The sequence below is a fragment of the Panthera pardus genome, unplaced genomic scaffold (genome assembly GCF_024362965.1).
Source record: "Panthera pardus isolate Hobbes unplaced genomic scaffold, ASM2436296v1 HiC_scaffold_13, whole genome shotgun sequence".
NCBI classification, from domain to species: Eukaryota; Metazoa; Chordata; class Mammalia; order Carnivora; family Felidae; genus Panthera; species Panthera pardus.
The window spans coordinates 204,353,303-204,380,082 of record NW_026526688.1 but is presented as its reverse complement, the minus strand read 5'-3'; the positions used below and the strand labels follow the sequence as shown (position 1 = coordinate 204,380,082).

Genomic DNA, 26,780 nt, shown 5'->3' with positions numbered 1-26,780 from the left:
GGGCCTCCAGGCCCTGCCCTGCTCCCCACAAAGGTGAGTGGCGAGGCAAGAGCCGGCACCTACAGGGACCGCGACCTCGGACACCACGGAAACACGGCATCAACGTGTGTCACAAGTTCTCACTGGGGTGTGACAAGGAGCTCCATCCAGGGGAACTGGCTCAACTGGGAAACTCCATCCATGGCGGTGGGGGGTGGGGGGAGGGAGAGGGGAGCCGCATCGTGAGCTGGATTCTCTAGAAGCTGGCACAACAGGCCTGAGGGGGGCAGTGTGGGGGCTAAGGGCAGGGAAGGGGGACAAGAGGCTGTGAGCAGGGTGGACCCCCAGGATGGGGTGCCGCTCAGGCTCAAAAGTGCCGCGGAGAGGCCCCCGGAGCGGGTGCTGGGGCCCCAAGGCCACTCGGCTGCGTGGGAGGCAGCCAGATGCGACCATGAAGCCTGCCTGTGGGCCCTCCTCCGAGGCAGTTGCTAGAATATCCCCTCCAGCAAGAAGCAAAGGTGAGGCGGAGAGCAGAGAAGCAAACGGGGTCACACATCACGGATGTGAGGGTCTCCCTCACGGGCCTAAGCTCAGGGGCTTGCTGAGGGCATGAAGGCGACGGCAGAGGGGCCGGGGCGGCGGGGGGGGGGGGGGCTCACCCTGCTCCCGCTGGGAAGGGGCCTGAGCCTGCGGTGGGCACGGGCACTTGCTCCGGAAACCCACTCGTGACTTCCACACCCACCAGGAAGGGACCATCTCGCCGAGACGGAGACATCTTGCTGGGACAAGAGTACTCGTGAAGGGTCCCCAACGGGCCCAGCAGCCACACCGTTTTGGGGAACAGGTCACTGCCCACGCTGACTTCGTGGCAGGACAGCGCTGCCCTGGGTGGGTTCCACTGGGTTCCCTTCTGTGGCAGACAGTTCCGTGGCATGTCCGTTTGGGACAGGGGACAGGGACCCCCATCCATTTGGGGCAGGGGACAGGGACCCCCGCTTACCCATGCGTCCATCATGAGGCGGGCTGATCAGAGAGATTCTTGCCGGGCCAGCCGTGACCTCAGACTAAGCGTGTAGAAAGAAAACAAGTCAGTTCCTGGAGCTGCCCGTTCCGAGGGCCAGACCCACCCCATTTACCGCGAACCACCGGCTCCAGGCCCACAAGGGCAGGGCGCCCCCGCCCTCCGCTCCCCGGCCCCAAGGGGCTCGCAGCAGCGGGGGCGGGGGGGGGGGGGTTGCTGCACCAAGTGCTTCCAAGAATCTCATAAGAGAAGAAATGTCAAGTCCTTGGCTGAGATCAGAAATGTTGAAATCCCACACAGATCCTCATTTTGGGCTCATGATCTCGTCACGCTGCGCTCCGGTGTGGACGGGGTGTTCTCGCTCGCAGGGAGCCAGCTCTGGCCGCCCCGGTTGTGTTCCCCAGGGGCGGCCCCCCTCCCCGATCCCCTGAGGATGGCACGCTGGCACTGTCACTAGTGATGGGGGGCCTCCTCCGACCACAGAGGCGATGCCAGGCGTGCAGGCCAAGCGCTCCCTTCGCTGCCATGGCCGTCCGGGTCTCACTCCCGTGGCCCCCCACAAGCCCGGCTCCCGCCGGTCTGTCTCCAGACCCGGCCACCATCCCCTGTGCCCATCTTCCCAGTTCCCACCCCGGCACACCCACCCCTGCGGCCCCCTGCAGGGTCCCCTCTGCGACCCCAGCCCCTGGCTCACGCCCACCAGCAAGCCTCAACCACGGAAGGACCAGCGCGCTTAGGTGGAGACGCTGCCCCGCCTGGAGGGCATGTCCATCAACTGCCTGCTCACGCCCCCGACAGCTTCTGGGTGAAGCGTCCCTCCCGGCCACGCGTGACAGTGGTGGGCTCGGCAGCTGTCCTCCCAGGGGCTAGAGCTCTGGTCCCACCACACTTGGTCCTTCCCATCGGCCCGTCCTCCCTCCCCCCCCCCGGGGCGCCCCCTCCACAGCCACGGGCCGAGTCGGGGGTGCGCAGATGTCCCGTGCACCCCTGCCGCCGGCCCTCTGCACCTGCTCCTCTCACGGTCCCGACCCGCACCTCCGTCCGGCCTGCTCTGCACATCGTTGCCACATGTGCCCCCTGCACGCCAGCTCTCAACAGCGGGCAGAGCGTTCGCAACTCCAACAGGAGAACTCGTCACAGCGCGACGGCGAAAGTCACTCCGCTGAGTTAGAATCCGTAACTGGTCTCTTCTCACCTTGGCTTCTACCAGCAAGGGTTTCTATTTGCTGGGTCAGCTCTCGAGGCTCCTGGGTCAGGGAGGATCCAGTAACAGGTGAAGAAAAAGGACCCGGACACACGGCCGGCCGGGCTGTGCAGGCACAGGGCTGAGCACGGGCTGCGGCTGGCGCCCCGGGTCCCGGTGAGGACCCGTGCTCCGGAGCACGACCGGGAGCCTCGGCCTAGGACGGATGCTCACGAGGGTCCCGCTGCGCAGAGCAGGGCAGACCCACCCCAGGCGGCACAAGGAAGCTGAGACCCCCACGGAGGCGGACCACGCCAGGCTGCACTTTGCGGTGTGGACCACAGAGACCCCAAGTGGCAGATGTCTGCGAGGAGGGGTGTGTTCCACGTGCTGCAGGCGCTCCCACGGGGGCTCCCACGGGGGCTCCCACGGGCACTTCCATGAGCGCTCCCACGGGGGTTCCCGTACGTGCAGCTTCAAGGCTCTCCCTCTATTCACAACTTGCTCACGGAGAGTTCTTCCTGCCAGAGAGCAAATACTCTAGACAGATCTAGCACTTCCCGGGTGTCAGGAGAGTATGGAAAACTCTGAGTCCAAACCTCCCTCCAGGGTGTCTGCGGTCCGTGTCCTGAGGCGGCCCCCGTAGAGCAGCCCCGCGTCCTGCTGGTTTCGGCGCATCCCGGGATGCCGCGTGGAGGCTGCCGGTCCTGCGTCTGTCAGCACGGTGTTTCTGCCTTCCCGATGGCTGACGTGTTTCTCTTTGGGCTCTCCCTCAAGTCGGTTCTCGCGCTTTACCGGCCCCCCTCGTTAACGCGTGCCGTAGAGCAGGCCTTCACTGGATCCCTGTGAGTTGTCATTTCCCTGTTCACACCGGCCGACCGTCCCGGGTAGGAAGCTGCTGGCCGGTGTCCACGTCTGACACGCCATCGGCACCCTGCGCACCTGCAGGCTGTGTCTCTCTCACCTGCTCTCCCAGGACCCCGGGGTTGGCCAGGGCAGCAGGTGGGAGGGGGACAAGGCCCTCTACACCCCAGGCAGCTGACCCCAGGCTGCTTGTGCCAGGTGTCCTGTGGTGGGCGTGGCACCTTCTCGACCAGGCGGCCGCAGTGCCCTCACCCTGCTTCCCCTGCAGCCGTGGCCACTCACCCTGGATGAGCCCGCAGGGGCGGGGACCTCTCCTAAACCACCAGACAACACCCCTCAGGGCAGCCCCACACCGGGGCCGGAGTCCTGTGCTCCCCTCCGTGCCCTGCCCCGGGCCGGCTGTGCCACCCAGGGTCTCTGGGCCCGGGGTGGGGTTCCCAGGACACAGCCGTCACCCTGCCCCCACTCCAGGGCTGATGGCGTCCGGGGGCCGGGCAAGGGGGTGGACAAGTTTCCGGGGGCAAACTTGTGTCCTGCTCTGGTCCAAGGCGGGCAAACCATGGCCCGGAGCCCGATTCTGTTGATAAAGTCTTACTGCCAGGCAGCCGTGCCCGTTCGCCTCCATCCTGGAAGCCTCACCTCCCAGAGGCCTTGGGGCAGAGCCTCAACTACTCTCAACCTGCCCTGGACGGCAGCAGGCGCTACCCCCGGTCCAGCACCTCACTGCAGTTTCGAGACTGTGGGCTGTGTTCTGGTCCCTCAACTGTAACAGCCGGGACATGGGGGATCAACTCAGGATGTCAGTCTCTAATCTCCAAAAGAAGGCCACACGTGGGCGAGGCTGAGTCCAGCCTCCGGGGCGCCAAGGCCAGCAGGTGGTGCGTGGGGGCTGGGATCCACAGGGCAGGGAGGAGGTGCACCCATAGGCTCCCTCCCAGATGTGACGGGGGACGGTGAGACAGGGGGGTGGGGCGGAGAACCGGGCACAGAGGGGAGGCGCACACCGGCACAGCCACCAGGGACTAGGGCGTCCCCTCCACCCCAGCTCTGAACGGCTTCGCGTTCCTACCTGCTTATCCTGGAATCCAGATTCCTCCTTAATCTGCTTGCAGGACGGCCCCCGTGGAAATGAGCACTACTCCTCACTAACCAGCCTGAACACCCGCGTGCACGTCACGGGGCGACCGGGAGACCGAGCTCCCACGTACCGGGTGTTCGCGGACAAGCAGCACCAGGCAGTGTATGAGTCACCAACACCGAGTCCGTGTGCACCAGGTCGCTCCCTCTGGGGACCCGCTTCCCCATCCTCTATCCTGAGCCTCCGGCGTCTGGCCTTGGGTGGGGGGTGGGGGAGTCCCAGGCCACGCTCCATCCGGGCCAGGCACCGATGGCCCGAACTTCCGGCCGTGTCTCCTCTGGCCTCGCCCCTCTCTCCAAGTGGGAGCCCTGCCTCTATTCAGGGGCCTCGGGGTCTCCAAGCCTCTTTCTTGGCCGGACCGGGTTTATCCTGACTTCACTCAGCCTCCCTTCCTTCTTCCCCACCTGCCGCTCACAGAAGGGAGTGTGCTCAAAATCGTCACCCAGGACCTGCTTCGCGAACCACATCTCCGCCCAGCACAGGATGAAGAGACCCTGCTGTGATCCGTCCCTGGGGCCTTGAACGCTTGTGCTTCCTGGTGCTGCGAAAACCACAGACACCGTATGCAGGACGAGGTGGGACCCAGGGAGTGGGTGTACTTACTTTTCTCGCTGGGGAAGGAGTGAGGTCGACCTGCATGGACTCCACCCTGTTAAATGACAAGGGGACACGTTCAGGGGCCAGGGGCTCGTCAGCGATGCAACACCACCAACCGAGACTCGTGCCACGGGACCTACGCTCACCTCCAGGCCCCCGCGCTGTCGGCCCGCCTGCCTCGCTGGCCAGCGCCCAAGGAAGCCTTGTCGCCTGGGCCCCGGCCCGCCCACTCCATAGCCCCCTCCCGGCCCTCGTCCTCGCTCCTCTAATCGGGCCTGAGCTCCTGCAAGGCGGCGTCAGGAGTAAACATCCTTTTTTCCTTTCCTTAGCGCTTACTGCCCGACCCACACGCTTCACGCAATGAACACTCAACAAGTGTTCGTTCTGACTGAGCCCGAGTCTGACAGGGAAGCACCACTCAGGCAGCCTCGTAGGAGAAAGAGCAGAAGAGAGAGGACATGAAAGGACGGGAAAGTGAGCTACTGAGCTCCTGCAGGGCGGGCCTGCCGGACAAAGCCAAGGTGAGGGGCGCAGCTCCCCTCAGCCAGGGTGGGTCGGGGTTCCGGGGGCAGCCACCCGCCCAGCTGCGGTCTCTCGTCCTAGTTTTGTCTGTGCTGGATTAGTCTCCGAGCCGCGTCCCCTGGCCTGGCCATCCCGGTCACGGGTCAGTCCCAGGGTTGACACCCGTTGGCGCGGTGTGGTCGCAGGATGCCCCCCAACCAATCGCTAGGACTGTGGGGACAGAGTTGTGACCGGCCAGCCAGGACCACACACCTGATTGTGAGGCTGCGTCCCGAGGGGCAGGCAGGAGCCAGAGGGAGGGGCGAGGTGCCATGTCCTGCACTCAGCTCAGGGTCCCTGCCTGTCCACTGCTGACTGGCGGGGTTGGGGTGGCGGTGAGGAGACGTGCAGGGTGGAGGGAGGAGGGGAGGACCGGAGACGCGTCAGAGGACGGGCTGTGCGACCCGCCGGGGCCGGCCAGTGACGGTCAGGGACACTGGGGCCGCCCCGCCGCACACGCACCTGTTGGAGGCTGACGAGTCAGGGGGCCGGAGGTGTCCGCCTGGCCGTGCCGAAGGAGCTGCAGCAGGGGTCTGAGCGTCAGGCCGCGTTCGCCGGCCCGGCTGCCTCTTCACATCCCTCCCAGCTCAGGCCCCGTGTCACTTACTTGAAACCGGAGTTTTTATTGTGTTGAAAGCTGTCTGCTGTGACAATCTCATACTACACAGATAGAGAGAGGGTGCTAATCAGCCGCAAACGTTTACTTCCACGTAACCCATCCCGGTTACAATCGTAAGCCGACAAACACAGCCAGATGCCCCACAGGTGCCCCGGCCCCCAACCCTCGCCAGCTTCCCACACACACACACACACACACACACACAGCCCTGAGGAGACCCTCCGAGGACAGGCAAGTGGCCTGTGGCTTGCTCTATTGGCTGCGCCCGGTGCTGCGAACAAGCAGGTGCTTGGCTACGGGTCGGGGGGCAGGCAGCCATCTGCCTCTGCGGTGTGGGGACCTCGAACCTCTGAGGCCCTCGCTCCTGCCCGCGGCCTCCGTGAAACCAGTGTGCTCTGTGCCGCGCCCCCGCCCCCCCAGGACATGACGGTAACAGAGCCACCAGTGCCCCCCCCCCCCCCCGCGGGTGAATGTGCTCCTCGTGCTCTGGTGGGGGGCGGGGTGGGGGGGGGACTGGCAGATGCCGTCTGGGAGGGGCGCCCTCCCCGGGGAACGTGTGCGGAGCCAGCCCGCGGGACGGGACGAACCCCCCTGGCCCAGGCCGAGCAGAACAGGCAGATCTGGACTTGGAGGAGTCAGGTGCGGGAGAAACACCGCCTGGGACGCGCCTAAACAGAAGGTGGCGACAAAGATAAGCTAACACTACGGCGGTAAAGATGACCAGGAACGTTCTAGAAATGGAAAGCTGAACAGCCAAAATGGACCCGAGATGGAAAAGGTGTGCCGCAGGCAGCTGAGCAGAGCACCGGGACTGGGGGCCGAGGAAAGCACAGGGAGGCTGCAGGGACAGAAGCTACCTGGGAGCAGCTCTGTGCACAGGCCTGCCAGGCTCAGAACGACAGGGCACGAGGACGCGGGAAAAGAGCAGGATGGGGAAAGCTAGCGGCTGTGAGCGGCCAGAACTCACGGAAGACGCGATTCCCCAGAAAGAAAGCAAACTATTCACCCAGAGGGATGGATCGGAGACCCCGCGCAGGCCCCTGGCACTCTCCGCCATGCTGCTCCCCTCCCCTCTCCTCCCCTCCCCTCCCCTCCCCGAACTGAGCAGGGCCGCGCACCCCCACGTCCCTCAGGCTCTCGGAGTCTCCTGCTGTGATCTCTTGGGAATGGGGCAGGACCCCTGAGCACACCCTCACACTGGTGTCGGCTTGGGGGCCCCTTCACCCCAGACGGGGCCCCAAGGTGGCAGAGCGACTTCCAGAGGCCCGACGCGACAGGGCAGCAAGTGCCCGCTTGCAGCGCGTGGGTCATGCCCGCACACGTGACCAGCCGGATGGACGCCAGTCCCCAGGGCCGCTGGCTCTGCAACCTTTACCCTGACGTTCGGCCTACCAAGCTGGGAAGAGCCACCACATTAGCACAGCTCGCGAGACCTCGCCCCGTCTCAGAACAGAAGGCACTGTGGACAGCGGGAGCCCCCCGTGGCCGCTGCCCCAGGGCACGCCACGGCCTCCACACGTGGGGCACACGCGCTGCCCGTGTTCACCTGTCACGGACGCCACGGTTCCTGGCAGATGCGCACGGGGCCCCGACAGGGCCCGGCTGTGGGGCGCCTCTGCCTCAGGGACCTCGGGGAGCCCCTGGGGAGTTTTCACATTTTCCCTTCTGTCTCCCTTGGCCTCCCTTCACCTCCTACTGAACTGCTGCTCTGACAGAAGCTTGTAGTAAAGGCGAGTGCTCTTTCTCCGGCCCCCTTCGTTACAACAAGGTCTCGGACAGACGGCCGAGGGCACGGCACGGTCGGCTGCCCTGTTCACACTCCGGAGAGAACTCACCCCTGCAGCTGTTCCAACCGCAGCACTGACTTCCGAAGGGATTCTTCCAGCTTTGAGATCTAAACACAACCAGAGTTCTGGTCACTAGGCAGTGTAGGCCGACAGCGTTGAGAGCACGTGCTGACTCTCTGAACGTCTTAAACCACAAATCAGAAGGTGGGGGGCATGGGAGCTGTCCTCTTGCTGCTTGAGTGAATGTGCACTGAGAGCAGGCCACCAGGGGCCCCGGGGACCAGCACTGGGACGCCAGCACGAGGCAGCCTCACCCAGGTGCTCCCCGGACCCTCTGTCTACACTCGAGAAGGCACTGCTCTGAGTCAGAAGCTCGATTAATGCTGCTTTCACTAAAGCTTTGCTTTCCTTTCATTAAAGACGAGTACTTACAAGGCTAGAGAAGAGTGTTCACAGGGCTAGAGGGGAGTGCTCACGGGGCTAGAGGGGAGTGTTCACAGGGCCAGACAGGAGTGCTCACAGAGCTAGACGCAAGTGCTCACAGGGCTAGACGCGAGCGCTCACGGGGCTAGAGGGGAGTGTTCACAGGGCCAGACAGGAGTGCTCACAGAGCTAGACGGGAGTGCTCACGGGGCCAGAGGGGAGTGCTCACGGGGCCAGACGGGAGTGCTCACAGGGCCAGAGGGGAGTGCTCACAGGGCCAGAGGGGAGTGCTCACAGGGCTAGAGGGGAGTGCTCACAGGGATAGAGGGGAGTGCTCACAGGGCTAGAGGAGTTGCTTGCAGGCCAAACAAACAGGCCCCTCGAATGTCCTTTACAAGGACTGGCCAGTGCAACTTCACGGTTGCTGTCGACAGAGAGGTGCCTCCCGAGTTGGGGGATGTCAGCGGGTCAGTGTTGGCATTCCAAGTTGAAACTGTCCTGGTCACCAGGCTGGGGCCCCCAGGCAGCCACATGCTGTCCACAGGCGGGATCCCCACACCAGGTTGAGGGTGGGCAGGACAGGTGCCAGCCCAGCGGCCCGCCGCCTTGAGACGCAGCCTCGGAACGAGGCGGCACGTCACCGGACTTACCTTTTCTCTATAGAAGGCCAACAGTCTCCTTCTGTGCTTTTCTTGAAATTCTGAAACCTGAGAAGACAGTACGTGTCAGCTGCTGGCGCTGGCACAGGGCCGCCACCGCGCACGCTGTCCCGGCGGCCAGAGGTTGGGAGGAAGCGTCAGCGCGAGCACCGGCGTGCCCGTCCCTCTGCGCCCCGTCCCCCCGCCTGCCCGCTGGCCCAGGCGTGGGTTCCGCTGGCTGCCACCCTGCGCCCAAAGCAGAGCTCAGGGCTGCCGCGCAGGACGCGTGAGCAGTGGCGTGTGCCCAGCGCAAACGCGAGCCGAGGCCACGTGCTCCGCGGGAAGCTCGCGCTGCCTCCCTTGCTAGCGGCTTCAACGGCGTTGAGGGCCTGGCCGCGGGATGAGACACGACCAGCGGGCCAATCACAGCGTTCCGCCCCTTCGGGAGCAGCAGCCGGGTCACAGGATGGCCTCCTGACCCAACAGCACCAACGGGGTTGGGGTGACCCTGGAAGCGCTAGGTGGCCGCGGCCAGCCTGGGAGGGAGGAGCCAATGCAGGCAACGGTGCCCAGCGGAGCGGAGAGAGCGTGAGAGCCCACGGACCCTGTCCGGTCCCCCAGGGCCCACCGCACCTGGTCCGGCACCATCTCTGGTCTTCCATTTGTGGGAGCCCCGACGTCCACGTCTGTAGCGGGCTCCCGAGGGCACCAGCGTAAATCAGAAACCGTGACCTGTGATTTACTCAGGGGAGAAAAGAGCCAGCCCACGAGAGAGGTCTCCAGACGTGATGCCTTCCCTCTTGAAACACTATGCCGTGACTGCTAAAACCCAATTCTGCTGCCCCGGGGCAAGACCTCCGCGTGGCTCGTGCAGGGCCGGGCGCAGGGCCAGGTGGGACGCGAGGTCAGCATCCCCTAGGTCCTTCCCCGGGACTCTGCCAAGTGCACGGACAGGAAGGGACGGCCAGCCCACAGCTGGTCCAAAGACCTCGTCTGCGGGCCAGGCCACCTCCAGAAGACGGGACCACAGTCAGGAGTGACAGACACCCTCCTATTCTTCTGCCAAGCCCCCGCATCTTCCGAAGGGTTCCGCGCCCTCGGGGTCCAGAGAACACACTGCCGGGGCCGTCGCTCCGCAGGACGAGGGCTGACAGACACGGGCTCTGCCGGAAGCACTCGTCTGCGGTGGGGGCGCCACCAGGGGCCCGTCCCAGAAACCTCCTTGATGACAGCTCTCAGGCCTCATGGCTCCTCAGGTCTGGCTTCCAGGAGGCGGGCCTCACTTCCGGGCAAGGCAGCATGGGCGGCGAAGCAGGGCCGGCCCGGGGCTAGATGTGAGGTGAGGGCCCGTGCACAGCGGGGAGCGGTTTTGGCGGATCTGAAGCCACCCTCCAGTCGTCTTCAGCAAGACAAGACTCCCCGTCTGTTTGCTTGGTCTCATTCCTCAACGGGTTCTACGCGTGTGGCAGGAAGAGAACGTCACACCCTGACCCCTAGACCTCGTGTCTTGGTGTAGACCCCGAGAAACAGAGAGCAGGAGCGCCTGAGCACGACCACAGGACGGCCACGTGGCGTGTCCGGGAGCAGGACTGCGGGGACGCTGGCACGCGGGGCCTTCTCCCCGGAGGTACCGGGCTCGGCAGGGCCTGTGGGCGGGCCCACGCTATCTTCACTCCGGCAGGCTGTTCTCAAACCAGAAGGGGGAGGGCACACGCACACAGGCCTCTGTGGCAGCACACGCCAAGGACGGGGCCACGGGCAGGGCTGAGCCTGGGAGACGGGCTTGTGGACAGAACGCTGAGCCCCGAGGGGCCTGGTGCGAATCCACGGCCACACAGACCCCCGTCTGTGTGCCACCCACCTGTACCAGGCAGGGGCCAGCCTCCAGGTCCCCAGGGCGTCGGCCCGAGTGACCGCGTGCTGGGCCCCTCAGGCTGAGCCGCTGTGGACTTGATGGGGGTAGGCGACACCAACGAGGCAAGATCTAAAAGGGCCGTGAGCCCTCATCCAGTAGAGAACGCCCTCCTGGACGGAGAGGGCACGGCCTCTTCAGTTTGTGACGCGCCCAGGCTGAGGAAGGCCAGGCTGGGAGCTGACCACGCACGCCTCTCCTTTGCTGTTCCTTGACTGGCGGGAGGTGTGGGATGGCCCATTTGGGGGGCGGTCCCCTCGGGTAGAGCCCCAGCCTCTGTGCGGGGGGATCAGGTCTGCTGGCTCATTTCTGTCCCCCTCCCAGAGGAGCAGCCGGATGTCCACACTCCGGCCAGCACGGACCAGCCCTGGCTCAGGGGACAGGAGGGGAGATGAGAAGGGGTCCCGGGGAGGGGACAGGAAAAGAAAGATTTTTCTATGTCTTCCCAACTGGATCAGGAAGGGTGACCTCCCGATGGCTTCAGTGGAAGGACCTGCCGTGATTCTGACAGTCTCACACGTGCCAGGGCCCGAGGGCTGGCTTTACATTCTTCAACTTACTGGAGACCCTGAGGGTTCTGTCTACGTGGGTTTTATCTGTCAGTGCTGACCCTACTAGAAACTGATACTGAGAGAAACGTACGACACATAGCAATTCATTTCAGAATAAACCCAGTTTGTTAACATGGGTAACAACGCGACATCCCGTCGTGTGGCCTCTGGAAACTCCACTCTGCGCCATGACAGATGGGCTCGTGACCGTGGGAGAGAAGACCCAGAGGCGAAAAGGATGTCACTTGGCAGCTGTCTCCACAGCCTCTGGCCCCACCCCTGTGCGGGCGCACGGTCTGGGACAGCGTACGTCTCTGCAGAGCTGTCTGGGAACACCACGTCAGGGCACGGGACTGCCAGTGGTTCTGAACGTCATGGGTGGAAGGGTCGCCAAGCTTGAGAACGTGGACAGTTTCCGGGCCTCGGGGGACCTGGCCCACGAAAGCTCCCACTGTGGACGTGGCGATGGAGACATCCGGGCCCCCGCTTGGCCCCCGCCTTGTGCCGCTGTTGTGTCCTGGGGCGCCACCCAGGCCTTCAGCGCTAAATGTAGATGGGACGGCCATGATACCGTGGTGGCTTCAGGCCGTGTCATAGCTAGAAAGGGCCTTGCAGAGAAGAGGAGGTCTCGGTGGGGCTGCTGGACCACAGCCTCCAGACGTGCAACGGGCCCAGAAGGTCAGGGTGGGACCGCTCTCCCTTGGCCCGCTGCCCCACGGGAAAGGTCTTGGCTAGAGGCGGCTCCCGGCTGCTGTCCCACTTGGCCCCTTTCCCCAGAGGGTGGGTGGGAGGTGGCCCACCGCAGGGGCTACACACTGACAGAAGGGGGAGAAGCGGGATGGCTGGGGGCTGGAGGGCTCCCTTCTCAGGCAGCTTCCCGGACAGGACGGTGGCCCACACATGGTCCAGTGATGTCTGGGAAGTCAGACCTCTGGGGTGGGACGTGGGGTGAGCAGGGGTTCACGACCCTGGAGGGAGGTATGAGGCCCACGTGGTGGTGGGGGGGGCGGGAGGAGGACAGCACAGTGTGGCCGAGTGCGCCGTGACCCTCAGAAAGGACAGCCTCACGAGGCATCCGCAGCCTGACGGGCTTATGCTGAGCAAGAGGTACCCCGTGCGGGACTCACCTGGAAGGTCTCCTTTGAGTACTTCCTGCACAGGTCGTCTATACCCATGAACAGCGCCCGGATATCCGCGTCCGTCTGAAAGACAAGGAAAGCAGGGTCCCTGTTACCGCCTCTGACACGGGCGCGCGGCACCGGTGAGAAAACCGCACCTCCGGGTCTGGAGTCAGCCCCACGTGACACAATCGATCGACACCTCACAGGCCGTCTCCAGGGGCCCCGGGAGGGACACCCACGTCCCAGCTGCTGGTGGCCGTGGCAGACGAGGGGCAGCGCCACGCCTCCAGCGCCAAGGGGCTCCGGGCACCCACCGGGGGGCAGAGTGGCCAGCGGCCGGCTGAGCCCCCGGGCCGCACGTCCTCCTCTGTGAGGCGGGAGACACCCCTACTTGGACGGGTTCCCCCAAAGGCTGAAGGAGGCAGGGGTGAAAGCCAAGCGGAGGAAACACGTGGAGCTCGGAAGAAGGGGAAAGCCGACGATCGCGGCCGAGTGGGCACGAGTACGTGCCGAGTTACCGAGAAAGCAAGCTCGAGAGACTCAGGAGAGCGGGGGCTGAAGAAACCGTCTCTGCCGACTTACGACGCTAGTGCAGACGTGCCCTGTCCCCCCCCCCCCCCCCCCCCCCCCCCCCCGCCATCAGCATCGGCCGTCCTGCGACAGGACTCAGAGAGCGGCCGCCGCTAAACGGACAGGACAGCACGAACCGTGCAGGAGCACCCGGATAAGGACACACACGCACCAGAGCAAAGAGGTGCAGGAGGGGCCTCGTGCGTCCTCCCCGTCTGGTCTTTGGTCTGGGCTGTGGGCGAGTCACGAGCTTCAGGATGTGCCCCCGAGCCCCAGCGAGACGACAGTGAAGCTGAACTCAGATGAGCAGCAGAAACGGGGAAATGCTCCCCAAAGGGCCAGGGCCTTCTGGGGGAGCCAGCGGCGGGGTGGGAGCAGGTCTGGCTTTGGAAGGTCAGGGGGCCGGTGTGGTGAAGCAGCCCTGGGATCCACTCCTGGGCGTCAGTCAGGGCGACAGCGGGGGGGCCCCGCACAGTGCTGCCTGGACGGACCACCGCAAGGCGGGGCAGCGCGGCCCACGGGGAGGGGCCGGGGCCTTCAGGTACGTGCGAATCCTGCTCTGCACCAGCTGGACCCGCCGCCCTGGCACACGGCCCAGCATGTCCGAGCTTCCGTCTCCCGAGCGAGGTGAGCAGAAATGGTGCCCTCCCGAAGGTCACGTGGAGCGAGCGCGGGCAAACAAAAGGGGAGAGGTGCCCCCAACAGGGCGTGGCCGGGCCTGGTGCTCGGCAAGTGGGGAGCACGCCTGTTATGTAAAGACACATACACAGACGACCCAGAACACGACGAACGGCTCCGTGGGCCAGAAGTGAAAGCACCTGGAAAGGCTGTCAGTCATCTGTCAGGGTCTACTACCTTCTGTGACGGGAGTCAATCATTCTACACGTGACAGAGGCCCCGAGGGGCAGGGGAGGGTGTGGAGACAGAGCAGCCGAGGGCTCTCCAGGCTAAGGAATGACCTCACTGCACAGGCTGTGGAAACTCTGCGAAGACAAGCAGGACAACTACGCAGACAACCGCATCACACGCAGGAGAGCCGGGTGCGGAAAAAGACAAAAATGGAGGAGTACGGTCAAAGCGCCAAAAAACATTGATTTCCGTTAAAGAATTCTAAGCCCAGTGAAAATATGCTTCAAACTGGAGACAAAAACAGAGGTCCTTTTCAGACAAACAAAAAACAGAGAATTTGCCACCAACAGAAGCCACGGCCTTCAGGTAGGAAAGGGTCCCTCGGTGGGAACAAGTGAGGAGCACGAGGGAAGGGGACTGTGGGGTGACCCAAGATCAGAATGGTGACCGCACACTCATCATCCCATGGGGCTCTGTGCAGACAGAACTGAACCACACACCGACAGCATGAGGGGAAGGTGGCACAAAGGTGACAGAAGTGTCTGAGACCCTTGCATTGGCAGGAAGACTACTTCACGTTAGACTGCAGAAGCTCAAGGGCATACCGTAGTCTCCGGGGTCATGGAAACAAATGCTGTCTTGGTCTGACGTACAGGTCACAAACAATTCCCACAGCCATGTACCCATACTTGTGCATTCTTCTGTATTAAACTTGAATAAAAGTAAAAATAACAACTAAAAATCCCCAAATATTTCTAAATTAATCAATACAGTTTCAGAAAACACACAGCTCACAGGAGTAATCAGAAAAAATTTCAAAGTATTGTGAAGTGAAAGATAACAAAAATGTAACACAGCCAATTGCAGAAACGCAGGCAAGGATGAACAGAAGGGTGCCACAACCCTGCAATGTAGATATCAGAAGGGGGAGGCTAGAGGTTCCTGTAAGCAATTATCTTAAAGAACAAATTTAATCCAAAGAAAAAAGAAAAAGGAAATGTTACAGAAAACAAAAGTTGAGAAATGCAAAGTGACGACAAACAGAGCCAAAACACCTGAGAACACTAACTTACTAACAATAAAACCAGGTAAGACTGTTGGAAGAAAAAAAAGAGACAAGGCAACAAAAAAGGACATCACTACAGATCTCACAGACACTGAAAATACAGATGGCTACAGACATGCGGATGATGAGAAATTTCAAAATTCAGAGGAAGTGCACAAATTCCTAGAAAAAGACTTACTTAAGCTGACCCAAGAATTAGGAACTCTGAAAAGTTCCATGTCTAATTAAAAAATTAAACCCTAGTGGGGCACCTGGGTAGCTCAGTTAGCTGAGTGTCCAACTTTGGCTCAGGTCATGATCTCATGGTTCATGAGTTTGAGCCCCACGTCGGGCTTACTGCTGTCAGCGAGAAGCCTGCTTTGGATTCTCTGTCTCCCTCTGTCTCTCTCTACCCCTTCCCCGCACGTGCTCTGTCTCTAACAAATAAACAAGCATTAAATAAAAAAATTAAACCCTAGTTAAAAACCTCCTCAGCCTTCTCGAATCAGAGAGTGTCACACATGAATTTTACCATTCTCTGAATAACCCCAATCTTGAAAAAAAAATCTTCCAGAAAAGAGGAAATGAAAGAGTATCCAACTCCTTTTATGAAGCCAGCAAAACCCTGATTCACCAAAACTTGAAAAGGGCATGTAAGAAAGGAAAATCACAGGTCAGTTCTCACATGAACGCAGGTGCACAAAACCCAAATTCACCTACACATACAAGCTATACTGCATCACAACCAAGTTGCAGTATTTGAAATTCTACTGTGAGTTTAAAATTCTAAAAATAAATGCAATTCACCACATCCACAAAATAAAGAAGAAAAATAAAATGATAACCCCTTAGTAAGAAACCCAGAGCTCACATGAATACTCCATGGTGACCCACTGGAAGCTTGACCCTGAAATCAGAAAGAGACAAAGGACGCCTGCCATCACCACTGTGTCCCCTTGTTGCTTACACAGTGAGAAGAAGGTACAAGGAAAGAAAGGGGGGAATGACACAGAAATTAAACATTTGGAGATGACACGACCGTGCACAGAGACAGTCTAGACGGATCTTCACATTGGCCAACAGGATTATCAAGTGAATTTAGCACGGTCACCAGATAAAGGTTAATAAACAAAACCAACCCATTTTTACACACCAACAAGAAGCACTTAGGAGATGAAATTATCCCAAATCACCAATACCTGGGTGACGCTAACGGCGGCACCAGCCTCTGTACAGAAAACCGCCACTGAAGCCGGAGCGCATCTAAACAAATGGAGGTGTGCCACACACTTGTGGCCTAGAGGCCCCACTGTAGGGATGTCAGTTTACCTGTGTCATCAGTGAAGTGCAAACCCAACAGGGCTTTGTGTGGAAATTAACAAGCTGATTCCAAAATTACATGAAGGCGCTAACTTAAGAGGGACACCTATCTCTTGCCTGCGCATCAGTGGAGGCCTGTGCTCAGTGGATGGCCTTCCGCTCGGAAACCAGCAGCCCTCCTCTGCTGGGTCACCAGCATCCACTTAGCAGAGTGTGTGTGTGTGTGGGGGGGGGGGGGGTGCTGTCCAAGAGACTGCTTTGGGGGCCAGGCCTGGGGAGGCATTGTTCACGGGAGGCAGGCGGGGAGACTGAGTCTAGCTGGGGGCCCAGCAAGGAGAGCAGGGCCAGAGACAGCCCCCAGCCAGGCCAGTGTGCTGCTCCAGTGGCTGCTGTCCACTTCTCTCTTCCGCCATACGGAAAGGTCATCCCCCGAAACCCTGTGGGACACCCCCCAAATGCCCTAAACCCAGGTCCTTGCTGGCACGTGGTCATGTCCTCCAAGTCCCGATCTGGGCTGCGGCCCAGGAACCAGGCTCAGCCTCACCACGAGCAGCCTCCGACCTGGGGCCCGGGGCAGGACGGCTGAATCCACCCCTCAGAGGTCAGGGGAAGGCAAGAGGGCACAGCCATCACGGAGACCCTGTGGGTGGGTGTCCTGGGGTTCCTGCCCTGGGGCCACACATGCATCTTCCTTAGCCAGGCCTCTGCTGTCTAGGGGAGCCTCCGGTCTAGCCACCTCCAGCCCCCGACTCTGCCCACTTCTCCCCAGCGCCTTAAGTGGGCATGTGGAAGAGTGCCCCGCATACTCATGGCCCCAGGTCCCACGTCCTCACACTTGGGAGTCCAGACGCCGCTGGCTTCTCCAGGGCTCGGGGCCTCCCCACTACAGGGGCTCCTTTCCATCTCCACTGGAGAACCAGCCAATTCCAGCCCAAGTGCAACCCCTTCCGGTCCATATATCCTTCTGCTGTGCGTTCGTCACAGGCTCTGTCCTGCAGGCCTGGCTGCCTCTCCCAGATCCCCGCGGGCTCCCCAGCTTCAGTCTCCCCACCCCCTGACAGATAAGGCCCTTTCCGGTGACAAACAAGTCAACAAATACAAAGCAGGTGGTGTCCTGTGTGTGAAGCCAAAGGAGCAGGTGCGGGCAGAGTAAGAGGCGCGGGCAGCTTGCACACAGCAGGTCGCGGAAGATCAGCTTGGCCTGGTCCATGCACTGTGTCTGGCTCTGACAAATGAAAGCCAGTCGGAGCAGAAACCACTAGGGGCACCGCGTTCACAAGGGTTCGTGTCGTCCTGTGAAACGTCGTTCACGTATGTGCACACACATGGATTCATGTGCACCCAAATGCACATACACTGTGCCATGATTGTAAGTGTCCTTCCTGCCACAGGTCAAAGAAACCACAGTCACACAGAACCACAGGCAGAGACCTAAAGGCAGTGGGGGAAGGAGGAGGTGGAAGCAGCCTGGCCCCAGGAACAGTGGCAGGTTGGAGTCACCGGCCAGGGGACCAGGTGTCCACCAGAGGTCAGGTCCCAGAGCCACGGGCACGAGGGGACTTGCGTTTCACTCCGAGAAAGCCGGGACACACGACCCATGTGCGCAGACCCCTCTGGCTGTGGGGGGAGAAAAGATTCCAGGAAGCAGGAGGGAGGGCAGGAAGAATGGCTCTTAGGCGTCATGGTGGCAGAGGAGAAAGGAGGGCCCCGAGAGACTGCTGGAAGCGGCCCCAGAATGCAACGCGGGCGTGCGGGAGAGAGCGGCCAGGAGCAGCACCGGTGCCGCGAACAACTTCACTCACGCACGTGCACAGAGAATGAACAAATACATACATCTTCGAGCATCTGTAGAACATTAACAATTACCATGTACGAAGACACAGTGAAAATCTTGACAATTAAAAAAAGAAACCACATGGCCATATTCTCTGATCACAAAGGCATAAAATTAAAAGTTTTCTACAAAAACGATAGAGGAAATAAGATCTAATCTCTCAGAAATTAAGGAATATTCTCCCAAGTAATTCTTGAGTTGAAAAAGAAGTTAAGAGAAATAGAAGACTATTTAGAAATGATAAAACCAATGCTCAAAGTGATGCAGAACAGCAGTCAACAGAAGGAAATGGACAGTCTGAAATACATTTATTAGAAAACAAGACAGAGCACACATAAACTGAGCGTGCAAACCAAGAAGGCAGAGAAAGGTGGGGGTGTCCCTCCCTCGGCCGCAGGCCCGACCAGCTGCACAAGTCAGCAGAGCCTGGCAGCACAGCTGAGGGCCTAAAGCCGTACATGTCTTTCCCCCTCCCCCCATGTTCTTACTTCAAAAACATTTTTTAAATGTTTGTTTATTTTTGAGAGAGAGAGAGAGAGAGAGAGAGAGAGAGAGAGAGAATGAGCGGGGGAGGGGCAGAGAGAGGGAGACACAGAATCCGAAGCAGGCTCCAGGCGTCGAGCTGTCGGCACAGAACCCGACGCGGGGCTCGAACCGAAGGACCGCCAGATGGTGACCCAAGCCGAAGTCGGATATTTAACCGACTGAGCCACCAGGCGCCCCTTCGTGTTCTTACTTTCAATTGTTCATTTTAATAATCATTTGTTTATATGCTTATCTCCTTTTCAAAGTTCCTTGAAAGCCTCTTCTGTCTTTTTTTTCCCTTTTTTTAAAAGATACAACTTATTGTCACGTTAGCTAACATACAGCGTATACAGAGTGCTCTTGGCTTCAGGAGTGGATTCCCGTGATTCATCGCTTCCATACAACACCCAGTGCTCATCCCAACAGGTGCCCTCCTCAGTGCCCATCATCATTTTCCCCTCTCCTCCGCCCCTCATCAACCCTCAGTTTGTTCTCTGTATTTAAGAGTCTGTTACAGTTTGCATCCCTCTCTGTCTGTAGCTATTTATATATAATATATATGTTATATAATATATATACTAATATGTTAATATAATAATAAACATACAATAAAAATATATTATATATATATGTAATGTATTTTTTTTTCTTTATTTTTTTATTTTACATCCAAGTTAGTTAGCAAATGGTGCAACAATGATTTCAGGCACATCTTCTTTATCTATTCATCCGAGGGACATTTGGGCTCTTTCCAAAATTTGGCTATTGTTGAAAGGGCTGCTATAAACATTGGGGTACATGTGCCCCTATGAACCAGCACTCTTGCATCCTCTGGATAAATTCCTAGTAGTGCAATTGCTGGGTCGTAGGGTAGTTCTATTTTTAAATTTTTGAGGAACCTCCATACTGTTTTCCAGAGCGGCTGCACCGGTTTGCATTCCCACCAGCAGCACAAAAGAGACCCTCTTTCTCCACATCCTCACCAACATCTGTTGTTGCCTGAGTTGTTAGTTTTAGCCACTCTGACCCATGTTAAAAAACCCAGAACTGGACCCACAAATGTGTGGCCAACTTATCTTTGACAGAGCAGAAAAAATTACCCAATGGAAAAAAGACAGCGTCTTCAGCAAATGTTACTGGTAGAACTGGACAGCGACATGCAGAACAATGAACCTGGACCACTTTCTTACACCAGACACAAAAAGAAACTCGAAACGGATGAGAGACCTAAATGTAAGACAGGAGGCCATCACAATCCTCGAGGAGAAAGCAGGCAACAACCTCTTCGACCTCAGCTGCAGCAACTTCTCACTCAACACATCTCCGGAGGCAAGGGAAACAGAAGCAAAAATGAACTACTGGGACCTCATCAAGATAAAAAGCTTCTGCACAGCGAAGGAAACAATCAGCAAAACTAAAAGGCAACTGACAGAATGGGAGAAGATATTTGCAAACAACATATCAGATAAAGGGTTAGGGTCCAAAATCTATAAAGAACTTATCAAGCTCAACACCCGAAAAACAAATAATCCACTGAAGAAACGGGCCAAAGACATGAACAGACACTTCTCCAAAGAAGACATCCAGATGGCCAACAGACACATGAAAAGATGTTCAACATCACTTGGCATCAGGGAAACACGTATCAAAACCACGTTGAGGTAACATTTCTTAAAGGAAATAAGGCACTTTCTACCAAACACTTAAATCTTTGACCTTATTTTTCCACTTCTAGGAATTTATGCTACAGAAATATTCCTACAGATATGCAGAGACATGGTAAAAAATGTTGGCTGTAAGACTGCAACAGTGAAAAACTAAAACCCCCCACTAGGAAACTGCTGAAATAGTTTTGCCAATAGGAAAATACTGAAACAGTATGCAGTGTTTTTGGAGAGGGTGGGTGTGCCAGAAGTGTAAAGTCAACTGAGCAGACACCGTTATGTAAGAAGATAAATCCCAGTAACACACAGCAGGAACTATGTTCCCACTTGTTGACATCTGTGGGAAACGGGATTTGGGGGACTTGTACTTCTCCATTATGATCTACTGTATCATTTCAGTTTTTTGTGACATCGTATGGTATTTATAACCAGAAAAAAAACAATTTTGTTATAGATTAAAACATCCGATCACACACATATCTTAGAACCTAAGTATAAAGAAAATAATTATTTACAACTAAGTTTAAACCAAACAAGTTAAACTGATGTATTTTCAAGAGAAAACAAAAGTCATTGTTTCAAGCCTACTGTGACAGTCATCAACTCTGAACTGACGTTCCTCCAACCCTCTTCATTAGCTATGAGCCCCAGGGAAAGCCAGACTCTGTCACCTTCTTCAGGGGTCTGTACTGTACCGGAGACCCTATTCACCTCATCTTCTCCTCCCGGAACACAGCACCGCAAACTACAAACAGGGCCAGTCTACAAAAGAAGGTATCCGAGGCATTCAAAACCAAACCCTGATTGTACTTTACTCAGAAATCCTGGAAGATCTTCTACTTAACCTAGCAAAATGAAAAAATTTTTCAGACACCCCAAATGACTAAATATTGAATCTCAATATTAAAAAAAAAATACTGATCGGGGCGCCTGGGTGGCTCAGTCGGTTAAGCGGCCGACTTCGGCTCAGGTCATGATCTCGCAGTCCATGAGTTCGAGCCCCGCGTCGGGCTCTGTGCTGACGGTTCAGAGCCTGGAGCCTGTTTCGGATTCTGTGTCTCCTTCTCTCTGACCCTACCCCGTTGATGCTCTGTCTCTGTCTCAAAAGTAAATAAACGTTAAAAAAAAAATAATAGCATAATACTCTAAAAAAAAAATACTGATCAACATTCAGGTAATACATATTTGAACTTACGTGTTCTGAAAGTAAAAGTGTGCGACAAGGCACTTTACAAATCAAGCACTCGCCCTTTCTACCTGTAAAAGAAAAGCAAACTTTACTATATCATAGTGAGTATTGCTTCTGAACGTGTGTAGACGCAGATTCAAATCACAGTTTTCTTCACAACGTGGCATCCACACTTCCACGCTCCATCATGACACTGCACGTGGCCAGACTTGGGACACCGTTTTTGCAGCGAACGATCCACCTCTTCCTGCCTCGTGGAGCTGCCCCAAATTAGTGACTGTGAAGATCAACAATACTGAAACCAAATGTGCCTCACAACTCTCTTACAGTCAGGTTTTGTAGCGATGTCTTAATTAACAATGGTCAGTACTCAAAATGAAAGCAGCTCCCTGCACCCCACGCAACACATGAAGTCAGAGCTTTGCTCTGCTCCCGCAACCTCACCTCTGCGACACCAGGGACCGCTCACCGGGAGAGGACTCTGCGTTTGCTGGGCTCCTGCCACCTGCACGGCGGCGCCTGGACGGAGGCCCCGTACTTCCCACCTGCTGGCGTCGGCTGACTCACCTGCTCCTGCCCGGGGGGGGGCCCCAGCGACCCGCACCTGCCGCAGCATGCTGGTTTCCGCCACACTCGCCCTCACCGGGAAGCCCGCGCTAAGTCCCGCGCTTCCTGGCCTGCCCCCGCAGGGGCCCCTTCTCCCGTGACCCCGCCCTGGGCCCCCGGAGCGGCCGCTGTCGTGGGCAAACTCAGACCCCTTCCTACGCCTGTACCCGCGTCACTGGCGGCAGCGGGGCCCCTCGTCCCGGGCTCGGCCCCAACCCCACACGTCAGAGTCTCACTTTCCCCCAGAGCGGCCTGGAGCCCGGAGCCGGCCGGTCGGTACTGCGCTCCTCGCCCTTCCAAGCAGCACACCCAGCCCAAACCCGGGCTCTCTTTCTCCCCCGCTTCTGGTCCAGTGTAGCTAAGAACCGGGCAAAAAAATCACTAAACTGGGAAGCGGATTCAGAGACGTGGATTCCGACGTGGATGAACCCGCAACACTGGCGGCCCCCATCCGTTTTTCTTGAGTGTCCCCCCAACTCCCTGCGGGGGGGTGTTCGGACCAGCCCCAGACTGCGTGCTGACCTCCCTCAATCCCCTGCCTCCTCTCCAGTTACCCACCACAGAACAACCCAGCTCACTCTGCCTTCTTCCTCTGTCCCGTCCCACCCCCGGCACGTGGGACGACGGTCCTGGTACAGAAAGAGCCGGCTCCCTTCCAGCGGCCTCCAGAGCTACCCCCTTCCTCTATCCCTACAAACACATTCAAGTCGCCCTCTCCTGAAAACATCCAGGCCTGGCGGTACGTTCCCGCCCCCCCCCCCCAGGTCTCTACTGCAGATTCTGGAGCACAGAACTTCCCCTTGAGCATCGCTGCAGCCTGAAGCCGTGGAGTCAAAGATGAACGGAGCCGACTCCGAAAGCTCTGCGAGTTGTGTTGAGGGCGGGGGCAGTAAGAGACCGGACACAGAGAGGAACTTGTCTGCAGCCAATGGACAGGAAAACCGACATTCGTACTTAATATGCAAACAGAACTCACTGACCCATTAAGCACTCCAGTAAAAGGTGCGAGGGCCGCTGGCCAAAGCACAGACCACCAGTAATGTATGAAAGGAAAATCCAGGCCATCGGTGCTGGGGACGTGGCGCAGCCACGCCTTCTGGGCGGCTTGGCCCTAGGTGTCGGCTGGGACGGGCACGGCCCAGTGAAGCACTTCCACGCTTACACACACGCAAAGGAGAAAACCACACAAGCGAACGAGTGCTGCTTACCAGCAAAACATCAGAAAAACACACGTCTTTTACCAGGGAATCGGTTAAATAGGTCTCGGTATGGCAACTAAAAGATATACTATGCCACCTTAACAAGGATGATACAGACTTAGTCGAACGTGAAAAAATATCCACATGCTGTTCATAAATGCAGGTAACTAAACGGTATACACACAATACCATTAACATTTTTTTAATGCTTATTTTTGAGAGGTGGGGGGACAGAGAAGAGAATCCGCAGCGGGCTCCAGGCCGAAGTCTGACGCTTAACCCACCGAACCACTCAGGCACCTCCCGTTTTTGTGTTAAAAACCTGTATCCATAGGAAAGAGTCTGGAAGGATATACGCCCAAGCTTAAGGAGGGCTCATCTCTGAGTAACCAAACAGCTGGGAAGCTATGGTCGGTGCTCCACCCAGAGCCCTCAAGCCTTTCTGCTGTCTTTTTTGTTTTGTTCTATGGCCCAGCACCTGTGGCTTTTTGGAGGAATGACCTAGGGCTACTGGAATGTGCTCTGGCCTTAGGCTTCAAGAGCCAGAGGTCCGCTGGGAATCGCCCTGCCTGAACCAGTCCCCCAGGGCTGAGAGCATGCACTGGTCTCCACTGTTTTCACCCAAGTTCACCCACGCCACTAAATCCAGGGGGAGGTTCCACTCTGCCCTGGGACGCCAGGTCCCAAATACTCTGCTTTCTTTTCTTCCACAGCCTCCTCCTACCTTCACCCGTCTTCTTCAAGAAATGCTCCTCCCAGGCGACACCGTGCCCTGGTTCCCTCCGCCCTCCACACTCTCCTCACTCCAGTATCTCCGATGACTATATACATGCTAATTCCCCGACGTGTTCCTGGCTGTCCTGACCCCGAGCCCCAAATACTCAATCCCTCCCAGTCTCCCCCCCTCGGGTGGCTCTCACCGGAATCTCAGCGACCAATGTGAGCCCCTGAACCTCACCCCGGGAGCTGCTGTTTCCTCTCTGTGCTTGGTGCTGCTAACCCAACCCCCAATCCTCCAGTCAGAGGCCAGGCCACTCCCCAGACTCCAGTGTACCGCACCTCTCTAGGCCCACGGCCCCATCATCGCTCCCGTGCTCAACCGCACAGCCTCTTGCCCAGTTCCTGTCTCCCACCAAATTACTTGTCACCCAGCTGCCAGAGACTTTTCAAACACACACGTGAGACTCAGCAACCCCAGTGCAGATATATACCCAAGGCGGTCCACAAGATAGACATCGGGTTAGTGGTTCTCTCTGATGTGGCTTCTGAGAGGGTGGTGATGTTCTCTCAATCTGGGAGCTGGTTTCACAGGCAAATTCACCCTGTAAAAATTCTTGTGCTTTGCATTCATGACTTTTTCTTTGTACTTCAATTTAAATATTTTTAATGTTTATTTATTTTTGAGAGACAAAGTGCGCGAGTGGAGGAGGAACAGAGAACAAGGGAGACACAGAATCGGAAGCGGGCTCCAGGCTCTGAGCTGTCAGCACAGAGCCTGACGCGGGGCTCGAACCCACAAACCGCAAGATCATGACCTGAGCCGAAGTCAGACGGTCAACCGACTGAGCCACCCAGGCGCCCCTATTTGTCTTTCTCTCCTGTGAATTATCAGTTTATATTCCTGGCTAACTTTTTTATTGGGACGATATTTTTCTTAATCATTTATATTGAGCTCTTTACATAGGGAGACAATTAACTTGGTCATTAATAAGATAGTTATTTTCATGAGTGTGCAATTTGCCCTTTAACTTTGGCATGTAGGGCATACAGAGGTTTCATATTTTTTTTTCTTTTAGGTCAAATCTATCTTTTCCTTTTGATTTCTTCTCTTTATTTTAATGTTTATTTTTTAACTTAAAAAAATTTTTATTTTTGAGAGAGACAGACCGAGTGGGGGAGGGGCAGAGAACGAGGGAGACACTGAATCCGAAGCGGGCTCCAGGCTCCGAGCTGTCAGCACAGAGCCTGATGCGGGGCTTGAACCCACAGACTGCGAGATCATGACCTGAGCCAAAGTCGGACGCTTAACCGACTGAACCACCCAGGCGCCACTCTTTGTCTTCAACTTAAAATTTTCATAGAAAGAGACACCTGGGTGGTTCAGTCGGTTGAGCGTCGGACCCTTGAAGTCGGCTCAGGTCATGATCTCTTGGCTCTGTGCAGACAGCACGGAGCCTGCTTGGGATTCTCTCTCTCCCTCTCTCCCTGTCCCCTCTGTCCCTGACCCGCTTGCTTTCTATCTCAAAATACATAAACTTAAAAAAATCTCATAAAAAGAAAGATACCTCTGATCACGTCACCACCCTGCTTAAAACCAGTGGTTTCCTACTGCCCGGAGAACAGGGGGGATCCCCTGCAGCATGCTTCAGCCGACTTCACCAGCACCCTCAGCTCCTCCAGCCCGTCCACACTTCCTTCTACCCTAGGATCTCTGCACTCGGCGTCCCCTCTGCCTGGGAGCTCCCAAGCGTCCGGGCTGACTCTCACCTTCCCGCCCCCTGCCCCGCAGGCTCTGGCTCCACCCTCGCTTGATGCCAGGTGAGGACGCGCCTTCTGGGGCCCTGCGCTGGTGTTTAAAGGCATCCTGGACACAGGGCCTAGTTTAACCCGCCTTCCGAAAGGGCAGGGAGAGCCATACTCCTGGGGCTGACACCTGCGATCTCGGCCAGCACGTTTTCCACCATCCCTCCGGCCGCCCACCCAGCAGGACGTCCTGCTGCCTCTGCACCCGAGGTTCGGGAAGGAACCCGGCGCCCTCGGCCCCGCCCCGCCGCCCGGGTACTGCCCGACCCCAGGGCCCGCCCGCCTCACCTTTGTCCAGGCAGACGTCGCAGTACACGTGGCCGCAGTTGGTCAGGCTGAAGCACGACGTCCGGTGCGGCGGCTGGAAGCAGCGATTACAGAACACCCAGCTGGCCATGTCGAACCCGGCGTCCGCGCCGCCGCCGCGCAAAAGCCCAGGCCCAAGAGGCCCACACGCCGCCTCCCGCCGCAGGCAGAGGGTGGCGACTCTGCACCTGCGCAAACGCGAACTTGTAACCCGGCGCCTGCGCACCAGAGAGCGGTGTCGCTCCCGCCAAAACCCGTGCTGGAACATACCAACCCGGGGAAGGGAGGGAGGTGGGGTTAGATAGATTCTTCTCCTCGCAGGCTGTCTTGGCTGGACGTGGAGAGGAGGAACGTGCACACCGGGGCCTGGCCTCCCTCATTCCGTCACTGCACTCCTTGCCAAGTCTTCTGTGGAGCCGCGTGTCCTAGTCCAGGCCCGGAGACGGTGCTGCTGTCCCCGGTTGGCGCCCACATGGGCGTGCCGGGAAGGCGCAGGCGCAGAGCGCGGGCAGGGGAGGCCAAGGCGGTGGGGGGAGCGGGAACCGCAGTGATGGCTGGGAGACCGTGTGCGCACGCGGCACCCTGCCTGGTGCGGGGAGGGGGCCGGAGGCGGAGGGTGGGCGGGTTAGGGACACCGGGCTGACCAGAGGGACCAGGGGTCCTGGGCAGACGGAGGTGCGGGGCCACAGGCGGACCGAGTGGACCAGGACGGGGTGTGACTGCGGCCGGGGCCCAGGTTGGGACCATTTGGTGGGG

The 26,780-nt window shown here is 58.1% G+C and overlaps 1 protein-coding gene across 1 annotated transcript in view; it reads right to left on the bottom strand.

The window, feature by feature from the left end:
• Nucleotides 1–26,195, bottom strand: part of RNF212 (ring finger protein 212) — a 37,057-nt gene extending 10,862 nt beyond the window's left edge. The window contains exons 1-9 of the mRNA XM_053901799.1: nt 26,007–26,195; nt 21,397–21,458; nt 12,401–12,475; nt 8,823–8,879; nt 7,798–7,856; nt 5,951–6,003; nt 5,806–5,863; nt 4,789–4,834; nt 980–1,043 (exon numbers count right to left, since the gene is read on the bottom strand). Coding sequence (XP_053757774.1) covers nt 980–1,043; nt 4,789–4,834; nt 5,806–5,863; nt 5,951–6,003; nt 7,798–7,856; nt 8,823–8,879; nt 12,401–12,475; nt 21,397–21,458; nt 26,007–26,115 — 583 coding nt within the window. The 5' untranslated portion in view covers nt 26,116–26,195. The remainder of the gene's footprint in view (nt 1–979; nt 1,044–4,788; nt 4,835–5,805; nt 5,864–5,950; nt 6,004–7,797; nt 7,857–8,822; nt 8,880–12,400; nt 12,476–21,396; nt 21,459–26,006) is intronic.
• Nucleotides 26,196–26,780: the final 585 nt, after the last annotated feature.